At 37.8% G+C, this 11,368-nt stretch overlaps 1 protein-coding gene across 5 annotated transcripts in view; it reads left to right on the top strand.

Annotated features, from left to right (window-relative positions):
* The window catches only part of ncoa2 (nuclear receptor coactivator 2), a 90,540-nt gene that overhangs the window by 50,202 nt on the left and 28,970 nt on the right, over positions 1–11,368 (top strand). For all 5 annotated transcript variants that reach the window (XM_065294968.1, XM_065294969.2, XM_065294967.1 and 2 more), the window contains exons 7-10: positions 333–515; positions 5,221–5,322; positions 6,827–6,967; positions 9,656–9,803. In XM_065294968.1, coding sequence (XP_065151040.1) covers positions 333–515; positions 5,221–5,322; positions 6,827–6,967; positions 9,656–9,803 — 574 coding nt within the window. The remainder of the gene's footprint in view (positions 1–332; positions 516–5,220; positions 5,323–6,826; positions 6,968–9,655; positions 9,804–11,368) is intronic.

Here is an 11,368-nt window from a genome sequence, read left to right on the forward strand (position 1 = left end):
TAACCAACAGTTAAATCACACACAGAGTGAAAAAGTTGGTGGAGGTCTGAAAGTTACTGTTGCCTGCCAGCTGGCTTTCCTGTCCAACAGCATTTTACACACATTTACATAAAGTTCAACTATGCTCCACTTTGTTGACAATCAGTCTCTGTTGCTCATATTGCCTAAAACTGTCAGTTTTCATTGAAAACCAATGACTTTCAGTCCCTTTGCTGCCGTAGCTCACCGTCAGTGTTGACAGCTTTTTATTCAGTAAGGAAATGCTGCCAGTAAGGACAAAACTGGTTTAAATGAGTGACAGCGAATGATGTGCCTTTACCTTTCTCCCACAGTAAATGGTGCGCCGTGGTCCAGCGAGAATCCTCGGCGCAACAGCCACACCTTTAACTGCCGGATGCTCGTGAACCCTCACAGCGAGGCTGAGGAGACGCAAGATCACGAGGCACAGCAGAAATATGAGACCATGCAGTGTTTCGCAGTGTCTGAACCAAAGTCCATCAAAGAGGAGGGAGAGGGTGAGCCACGGTTTCTTAAAACACACTTAAGCCATGTGAATCTTACTGAAACTTTAGATTTAATGCTTCAAAGGAGAGCTGGAGCACAGTCGATACTTTCATTGCACATTGTAAGTTGTTCTGTATGCATTTATCTACAAATTGTAGTGGTTAGTTTCACAGAGTCTCTCTTTTTAAATTTCAGTGCCACTTAATTTCGCTTTAAAGTGTTGACAGTTGTTTCTGACATTGGAGAATGAGCGTTCCAGTTGCTAAGAAATTGAAGGAAAAGGCGACAGCAGTGGTCCCGCCCATAGAAAGTTTCAGTCTGGGATTCATTCGCTTTATCTGCTTCTAGTCTTCCACCTCATGGAGTCACCCAGAGTTCAGGGTGCATTTGAGACCCACTTCTCCACTGAATCGTTTTGGCTTTGGTTTCGGCCCTGGCTGGGGTTTAGGTGTGTGTGAGTGAGACAGTGAGCACAAGGGAACGAGAGATGTTTATGTGTTTAATGTTGGTCTTCCTCACTTTTCTCACACTCATGCACTCTCCCTCTGTCTCTCTCTCTCTCTCTCTCTCTCTCTCTCTCTCTCTCTCTCTCTCTCTCTCTCTCTCTCTCTCTCTCTCTCTCTCTCTCTCACATACACAGTGTTTAATTTTTGTCTGGGTACTGTTGGTGTGTTGAGTGACTGAGTGTCTCTTTTTATGGCCTGTCAGTGTTTGCTGTGTGCCAGCTGCATTTCAGCCAAACAGTTCTGCCTGGCACAGGAGAGACAGAGAGAGGACAGAGGCAGGAATGTGTATGAGGAGAGGGGTATCATGGACCCCGTGTATGCATGCTTGTGCGTGTTTGAGAGAGACAGTTTATTACAGTGAAAGCAGAGTAAATGTGAGTCTTCATGCAGTTCCAACTTGAGACCACCCAAGGGGCTCTTTAAAGGAAGGAAGATATTTTAAGGAATGTTTTTTAACCAAAATGATCAGAAGCCCTGTTGACTCCCATAGTAGGTTAAAAGAATACTATGTAAGTCAATGGGGCTTCTGGTCAGTTTGGTTAGAAATATTTCTTAAAATATCTTTCTTTGTGTTCATCAGAACAAAGAAATGTATACAGTTTTGTAACAACATGAGAGTGAGTAAGTGATGATGACATAATTTTAACTTTTGTGTGAACTATCCCATTAAGAGTGTGTCATGGTTTTATGGTAGTTTGTTTCTTTCTATTACATCTTAACTTTGAAGAATACGAGTGTGACCTGCTTAGTGAAAATTGCATTAGAGTTGGTAAGAGTTTGTTTTATTTGTTTAAACTGAATCAATGATTTAAAATATGATTTAAAAATGTGGTTGCCATTGCTTAAAATGTACATGGATGGATGGATATTGTAGTGCAAAGGTCTCCAACAAGGTGCCTGCAGAGAGTCTTTGAGTTGCCCGCCAAAGCACATTCTATTAAGTTTCTATACATTTAAATTTGCATGATTCTGGCATCAGGCCATTCAGAACAAAACAAAAACTTTATTTTAAAAAACTAACTTGCACTACATTCTTAAATCAAGATGTTTTTTTCTTGATGAGCAAAATGAAGGAAAAAAATAAAGTAAATTTGAAGAGTTTGGTTCCAAAACGCAATAAACGCCATTTTTGAAAAAAAAATGAGTTACTGCCAGAATCCGTATTATATCAGGTTAGTATTAAAAAGTAAATTCAAAATTTCACGCAAATTCCAATATCCACTGTGTTATTCTGTCATCTTTTCTCCCTTTTTTCCCAAAACGCAATAAACGCCACTCCCCCTTTTCTACAGAATGCCATAAATCCACTCCACAGATTACAGCGCACCATTCACGCAATGTAAACAAACAATGGCGGCGCATTGAGTACACGGAATCCTAGTTTTCCTCATCTACTTTGTACTTCGTGATCACCAAACAAACAAAATATTACTTTAATAGCATTGATAAACCTGTGATGGTTTTCTGTGACCGGAAAGAAACATAAGTCATCAACATCTAATAATTTACGCACGATGCACTCGTGAGACAGCATCAAGTTTCTGTCATGCTAACACATTGACCCCAGGGGATCTTATGAAAAACTTTCCATAATTTTACTCGGCAACGAAAATCGAGCAGGACCAAAACATTTTACAGCTGATCGCTGCGAAAAACGTTAAGCGACAACGTCAAGTATAACCGCAGCAATGACAGCGTTCTTAGTATGACAAAGTAAGTGTTTTGATTAATGACATTAATGGTTATATTTTTAATTAGTGTGTACAACTAGTCAACTAAATGAATATAACATGGCAAAGATGAATGCACATTTATATAGGCTATTAATTCAATAGATTTATAGCATTTTGAATAAAAACTTGTCATGGATTTTTTGCATTTTGTGGAAAAAATAATCCGTTTTTATAACAAATCTTTGAAAATCAAGTTATGGATTTGAATTTTTTATGTTTTTATAACCTAAAGATGCTATGTGAAAGTTTGTAACAGAAAATAGTGGTTTTCATCTTGTATAGAAAACACGTTTTTACCAAAATTTGTCAAAATGGATTTATTGCGTTTTGGAACCAAACTCTTCATTTGTGCCAATGGGGCAAGAAAAAAGAACTTTTTTCTTAAACACTTAATTCAAGAAAATTTCAAGACGAATTTTATTACCCATTTGCAGATTTATTTATTTATTCATTTATTTGTTTATTTTAAGCACAATAACTTAAATGGTATATTTTTTGTCTAAAAACTTATTTTCTTAGGTCATTTTGCTCATTAAGACAATACATCTTAGTTTAAGAATTTTTAGATGTTTATATTGAAAACAAGACCAAAATAGTAAGCAAGTCATTTTTTGCAGTGTGGACCAGATAATGAAAAATTAGCCAATGAGAGCGCAGAAAAGATGTAAACTCCTTAAAGGGATACTCCAGTTTTTTGAAAATAGTTAAACATTTTATTTTTTCCATTTTAGAAATCCATTTAGCTGATCTCCGGGTCTGGCGGTAAAACTTTTAGCATTGCTTAGCATACTCCATTGAATCAGATTAGACCATTAGCATTGCGCTCAAAAATAACCAGAGTTTTGATATTTTTCCGGAAAATAGTCCCCTGCTATTGAAAGTAACCAAGGGGACTATTTTCAGGTGCTGCGTAATATCATTGCGCCTGGTGCAGCCATGTTACAACAGCAAAGTCCTTGATTATTACGGCAGAATGAGAGTATAGTTCATAGCCATATCTGCCTAGAAAATCGCAACTTTTAATTTTCTGTTGTTCTTAGTACACGATGTAACTACAGAAGAGTCAAGTTTTAAATAGGAAGAATATCAAAACACTTTGGTTATTTTTGAGTGCGATGCTAATGGTCTAATCAGATTCAATGGATTATGCTAAGCTATGCTAAAAGTTTTACAGCCAGACCCGGAGACCGGCTGAATGGATTTCAAAACGGTGAAAAACAAATGTTTCACTCCTGGGAAGCTGTAAAATGAGCATATTTTCAAAAAAAGTGGAGTGTCCCTTTAAGTGCTGTTTATAAAGCACCCCAGGGTGAGACTGCAAGAAGTTAGTTAATGAAATGTCAAGAATTTTTTTTTTTCAATTGCAAAGGATGACTAAGTTTTAATATCTTTGAAGATTTTTGTTCACAACATTATTGCCATTGTTTCATTTGTTATATTTGAAAGTTTTGATTAGTTTACTTAAAATGGAAATAAAATAAAGAATTTCCCAAAACTTAATAACAGTAGTGTAACTTAAATTGTGCAGCATGAGAAGACACACATTTTTCCCAGACAGATTATAAAACGGGCGTAAAAGCCTATGGAAAGAGGAGCAGAGTCATATCTGGGGGGGCTGTAATATTATATAGATATGACTTGAAACATTAAACAACCATATATAACCATATCCAGCCACATATATCAATGCCCTGGCATTCTGCTTCAACACCACTGTAGCATCAATTTGAACTATGTAGACTTGCCATCAGTGTTTGCACAGTCAAATCTAACTCAAAAATGTAAAACGGATCTCTTTTTTTTTTTAAATCTTCAAAACCCCAAACAGGTGTCGGTAAGCTTGTTGAGTTGCACTTGGATTCCACACAGAGAGGTCTCACGCTACTCTGTAATTTGTATAAAGTGTTACTCAAAACCAATTTGAGCCTGTGTCTGTCTGCAAGAGTTTATTATATCTGGTGTGTCAATGTGTCAGATATAATTTTGCTGGAGGTTGTAGTTCTCATGTATGATCTTTTGGTGGGTGGATGAGGGATGACTTCTCTAACTCGGTCTCCATGGGAGCAGCACAGCAGGGTCAGCCTCCACAATGACACACAACCAAAAGGTCACATTCCATCATATCACCCCACGCTTCTCTCTGCTCCGCCCCCTCGACACACACACATGCACAGAACAAATGCATCATCATTCATACATCTAATCAGTAATGCATCATCATTCATACGTCTACCAAATAATCTGTTGTCACTGGATCCTATTATGTTCACGGCTGGGCCATACATAATGCATTGACAATGGTGACTTTTTGTTTGGCCTTTATAAGTGTATCATTTGACTAGTTAATAAATTTGCTTGTCATTGCTTAAAAGCGTTACAGATGAAATTAATAAACATTGAAAGCTGAAATCAGAATGATGGATGCAATTTCTCAATGATATTCCCTAACTGTGATTTCATTTTCTCTCTGACTGTAGATTTCCAGTCGTGTCTGATCTGCGTAGCGCGGAGAGTACCCATGAAAGAGAGACCCATGCTCCCCACGCATGAGAGCTTCACCACCCGCCAAGACCTCCAAGGTAACCATGCCAACGCCGCCCCTCTCCACATCCACTCTTCAAAGAGCATTTACATCACAGCGTTATCTGAATGCACAGCCCTGCATTTAAAACAACAGAGACTAAAACCTTAATAAACTGCTTTAGAGGACGTGAAATGGCTTTTACGGTTGAAACTTTTTTTCTCACTTTTTTATTCAGTTTGGGAGGTGGGACACAAGTTGACTTCCAGTACGTGCATGTAGATCTCCCTGGCCCTGTTTATACTTAAGGCTAGAAATTTAAGGGAAAGGCCCGGTTTGGTAGAGGCATGGGCCTGACGGGTGAAGGCCTGGGAGTTAAGGGGTCAGAGCTAGGTTCGTAAAAAATTAGGGGATGGTGTGCGTATCTTGGCCTGTGAGAGGGCTACGGAGTCTTGATAGGCTCTTTGGAAATGTCCGGTCGAGTTGCGGCACGGTCCCAAAGGGCAAGGGCCTGGGACGTAAGAAGATGAATAATAAAGATTTGTTCTGGTTGTAACATATATCAAAAAATTTTATTGTATTTTTGAGTGGATGTTGATAGTGAAAAACCTCGCAAAGAAAAAGTGGAGATATCAGCATAACTTTTTTGAATAGATTGTCTTGAATTTTAATCCTAGCACAAATGTGATGTTTTAAGCAGAACTGTGTTATTTCTGTGAACTTCAGATGTGTTTCACAATGACTTTTATAGTTGATTTCTCAGTTGTATTTCATTTAAGTTAAATATAACTAAGGCTCAGATGTTTCTTTTACCATCAAATGGAAAAAAGAAACCAAGGAGACAATTATTGAAATGCATTAGTGTTGGAGCATGGAGGTGTTAGATAAATTTAGATTTTTTTGGGTAATATAATCAGGATTTGGGTAAATGTTATAAGAAATATTTGAGTTCATACTGAAATCTTCGATAATATTACTTTTGACTGCAGACTTTGCCGATCTGAACTCATTGTTGTCACATTGATCTCTTCCGAAACTCCAATGAAGACATTTGTGAGATTTCTCTTTCTCATGTGAAATTTCCATTTGCTCTCCATTTAATCTGATTGACATCTAGAAAGTGAAATATTAAATGAGATTTTGGATTTTTTTCTTTCTCATGGGTTTTCACCGCATGTTGAGTCATATTGAGGAAGTTTTCTTATTTATTTTTTTATCTCCGGGCTCAGAAGTTGAGTGTGGCTTTATGCTACAGTACCTTGCTTGATACATGCACTATAAGCAAGAAGTGGTCAGAGATCACATACAGATCAGCGTGGATGGTGAGATCACACATGTGGTCTAGCTGAAAAAAAAACATCCACACCTATTGTCACGTTTTTATGTGGTCAGTTAATGGAAAAACCCCCAGTTTTCATTTTTATTGTTATTCCATTTCTTTGAAACTGAGATGTATCGGTTATGTTTTGGCATGTTATAGTTACAGCACTCACAAGGCCGTATTAATTTTGTAATAAAAATATCATAACAGAAACACCAAACTACATTTCTTTGCGTTGTAGGTAAAATCACTTCACTAGACACCAGCCAGTTACGAGCGTCTATGAAACCAGGATGGGAAGACCTGGTGAGAAGATGCATTCAGCGCTTTCATCTGCAAAACGATGGAGACATTTCTTTCGCCAAACGCCATCAGCAAGAAGGTACCATTCAACCGTCCCATTCATTCACATTTTTAGGTGCCTTGACATTTGGTGTAAAATGTACAACTTTTTCTGTTGGTAAAATACTTGAAAATTCTTTAATGTTGCCATATTAAAACAGAGCCACACAGTAACAGTTCAGTGTACTTGGTTATATAAATGTACATGGTTAGGCCATTTTGTCATAATATGTTTGTTTGTCATGTCATGAATATTAATCAAAACATTTTTACTACTTGGCGTCATAAATTTCTCTCTTATGCTGCGTACATGCCAAACGCAAAGCGTCGGGTTCATAGCTCTTGATTACTTGTGGGATTTAACTTTGTGTCATTGAAATTTTTCACTTGAGTTGAATATTGTCAACTTATACCACAGTTCTGTTGAATGCTTTATTCTGATCGGTTTAGAAATGTTCCATGGGTGTTGATTATTTTTCAGTAAATCACACACCTAACTTGTCTAATGTCTTAAAAATAGGCACCAGAGCAATGTTTGTGGTAACCGTGGTATAATTGACTCTGATTCTTTGAATTATTTGAAAATAATGCACACCTGCGGTCATGCAGCATTTACACCTTGTTTGTACATTATTTTCTTATAATTCAACGGCCTGTCGTGCGAAGACACAATATTGAGGTGAATAGCTCGTGTTTTCACGGCAATTGTGTCGCCCAATTTGCATCATTCGCATCGCCCCGCGTAAGTTTGCATTGAATTTGTATGTAATCTACTCGCGCCAATCGTTGAATTCGCGTTTGGTGTGCATGGCCCCGTTCGCCTTTCTTTACCAACTGTTTACTTGATAATTACATAATCTTAATTAAATTAATCTGTATCTGTATTAAATTGAGAAATACTTGAAAGCTACATGCCAATGTTTGAATTTATATTAATATTTAAAGTCACCATGAAATGAAATTAGCGAATGTATTATTTTCCCCATGGTGACGTGTATCAGAGTAAAACGACTTCTGAAATAAAATAAAAAATGTAGGGCTCGACTTAAAATCGTCCATGGAAAACTGAAGGATCGTTTGAAGTTGGGTCATGTTGCTATTTGCTAATTGCTGCAATCTTTTCCCGGACCACGCCCAACTGCCATACCATATGACCGGAAGTAAAGAGAGATCGTTTTGAGACAGGGAAGGAGATTTGGGTTTTTAAATTAAAGATTATGGGGGCACATGAATTTTTACATATTAAAGGAATATTCCATTTTCTTAAAAGAAAAATCCAGATATTTATTCACCACCATGTCATCCAAAATGTTGATATCTTTCTTTGTTCAGTCGAGAAGAAATTATGTTTTTTGAGGAAAACATTGCAGGATTTTTCTCATTTTAATTGACTTTAATAGAGCCCAACATTTAATACTTAACTCAACACTTAAAAGTTTTTGTCAACGGAGTTTCAAAGGACTATAAATGATCCCAAACGAGGCATAAGGGTCTTATCTAGCAAAACGATTGTCATTTTTGACAATAAAAATAACAAATATACACTTTTAAAGCACAACTTCTCGTCCAGATCCGGTCGTGATGTGTCAGCGTGACCCCACGCAATACGTCATGACGTCAAGAGGTCACAGAGGACGAACGCGAAACTCCACCCCAGTGTTTACAAGCGTCTTGAAAGAGGACCGTTCCTACGTTGTTGTATGTGGAATGATACTAATTAATGTCTTTGTGTCAGTTTATTGTTTAAAATGGTCCGCAAATGTGCGTTTTATATATGTAACACGTGACCTCCCTACGTCACTACGCATTTACGGTAGGTTGCGCTGGACTGGATCTAGACGAAAAGTTGTGCTTTAAAAGTTCATATTTTTTATTTTTCTTGTCTAAAATGACAATCATTTTGCTAGATAAGACCCTTATGCCTCATTTGGGATTGTTTAGAGTCCTTTGAAACTCCGTTGAAAAAAACCGTTAAGTGTTGAGTTAAGTATTAAATGTTGGGCTCTATTAAAGTCCATTAAAATGAGAAATATCCTGCAATGTTTTCCTCAAAAAACATAATTTCTTCTCGACTGAACAAAGAAAGACATCAACATTTTGGATGACATGGTGGTGAGTAAATTATCTGGATTTTTCTTTTAAGAAAATTGAATATTCCTTTAATGAACAGTCATTTGTAAAAAACACAATATTCCAAAACAAATATTTTAATTTAAATTTCATTGTCTTTAACCTTATGTAAGTTGAATTTTTGTGTTTTAATAGTATATTATATGCTTTTGCTACAGTATCTAAATTGGCATAGAGCTTAATAAAATTTCACTGGTATTTGTTTTTACTTCTGAAATGTTTGTATCAACTGGAACAAAATGTATGAAACATGGTAAGCTGTGGTACACTCACAGAAAACCGTACAAAGGTTGTTACTGGGAAAGTTAGGGTTTGGTACAGCTATGTTCCTTTGAGGTACCAGTATGTATATACTTTTTAAAAACGTACCGCCCCATGGACAACTTTTGTACCTTTTTTTTTATACTGTATATTGCTATTTATCTGTAAACTTAAATCAAATTACAGAACTTTATTGGGCATTTTTTGTATAGACACATGATCAGAAACTGATGAATGCAAGTTTGGCAACCTTTATTTGTTATTCACATATGTTGCAGTGTTTCTCAATGTACATTGCATATGCAGCTTATCAAAAGAATTTTTGTGTGTTTTGTAGTGCTGAGGCACGGGCAGGCATTCAGTCCCATCTACCGGTTTTCCCTGTCTGACGGGACCATCGTCTCGGCTCACACCAAGAGCAAACTGGTTCGCTCACCAGCCACCAATGAGCCGCAGCTCTACATGTCCCTACACATCTTACAAAGGTACCCGCTACTCCATCGCTATGCGTGTGAATCTGTAAAGTGTGAAGTTTTACTCAAATTCAATAGTGTTTCATTCTGTAGATGTGTGTGAGCTACCTGTTTGAGTGTGTGCTGTCATTTCTGACCCTGTCCCTGCTTCCTGTGTGATTCGGCACCGTGTGGGCAACACGTAGCGTTTTCTAGTTCTGACAAGCCCAGCTAATTGACAGTACGCTGAAATCTCACCGTCATGTGAGAACATTCAAGCGTGTTTTCCCAGAGGCCGACGCTGGTCTCCAAACATTCCACCGCAACCAAGAATAACACAACTCCCTCAAGTCACAGCTACACGTTGGCAAACAACTTCATTTCAACCCTGATGGTCCTCGGATTTTTTTCATTGATTTAATAAAGAATAGAGTTAACTAAATACAAACAATGTGCTTTCTTCTGTGGAAAATTCTATAATGTAATAGTTGCTCTTTTTAATTCCATTACAGTTATTGTGTGCTACAGTACTATATAGGACTCCATACAATTATCTTGCCGTTTTTTTTTCAGGTCTTCTAAATCCATCAGGGGTCCCACGGGTCCTTGAAAGTTTGTGAATTTGGGTAAAAAAATATACATGCATAGATACAGTTCATTGAAAGTGCTTGAATCGATTTCATGCAAGAAGTTTTCTGGAAAAAAATCCATATTATTCCCTGTGTAGAGTAGGATATTATCATAAAAATTCTAGACTTTTTAAGAACACGTGCTAAACTGTTCACTTTAAATGCTTATATCTCCTGTATCCGAATGTTGATTCATACCAAAATGCTTTTTTGCATAGTTGTATTTGACACATGAAAACGTCTCGGGTTACGTATGTAACTGTTGTTGCCTGAGAAGGGAACGAGACGCTGCGTCTTCCTTGCCATACTTCCTGCGTCCATGTAACGCTGCTTTGGCAATATTTCAGATAGCGATATACTTCCTGGCTCCCGCATCACCCTGTCTTTGTCATTAAGCCTCACCATTGGTTGAATTTGATATACACATTTAGACGCACTTACCCTTGGAGGCGTCCCCATAGTGTCACCGCAGTGACGCAGCGCGAGTTCCCTCGAAAGGGAACTTTAACAATGTATCTTAAAAGGTAACACGATGTTACCTTGCTCTCACTTAAAATGTGTCCCCACATTTAGTCCTTGAATTTGAGGGTATTGGACCTGGAAAGTCCTTGAAAGGTCCTTAAATTTAAAGTTAACCAAGGTGTGAGAACCCTGATCTTTGTGAAACTTGAATGCTCCAGTCCCCAAGTAACAGTGGATGCATAGAAAAGGGCGACCAAACCAAGTTGGGCGTATTGGCCCGCAGTTGCCCAAGTGCAGCTTGGATCCGCAGCAGGCAGTTGTGAACAGTTTTATATGTTAGCTGTGAGGAAGGAACATGGCCTTGCTTTCTGAGACAATAGCAGCAGTGTTTAGGCTGGGGTGTCGAGCACAGATAAACATTAAACCCGGGGTGAGCTCACAGCAGGGAGGCGGTTGTCTTAAAGCACAGCATCTCTAACACAATAACACGCAGTATAGCTTGACCAT

Source organism: Paramisgurnus dabryanus, chromosome 22, assembly GCF_030506205.2.
Source record: "Paramisgurnus dabryanus chromosome 22, PD_genome_1.1, whole genome shotgun sequence".
Classification (NCBI taxonomy): Eukaryota; Metazoa; Chordata; class Actinopteri; order Cypriniformes; family Cobitidae; genus Paramisgurnus; species Paramisgurnus dabryanus.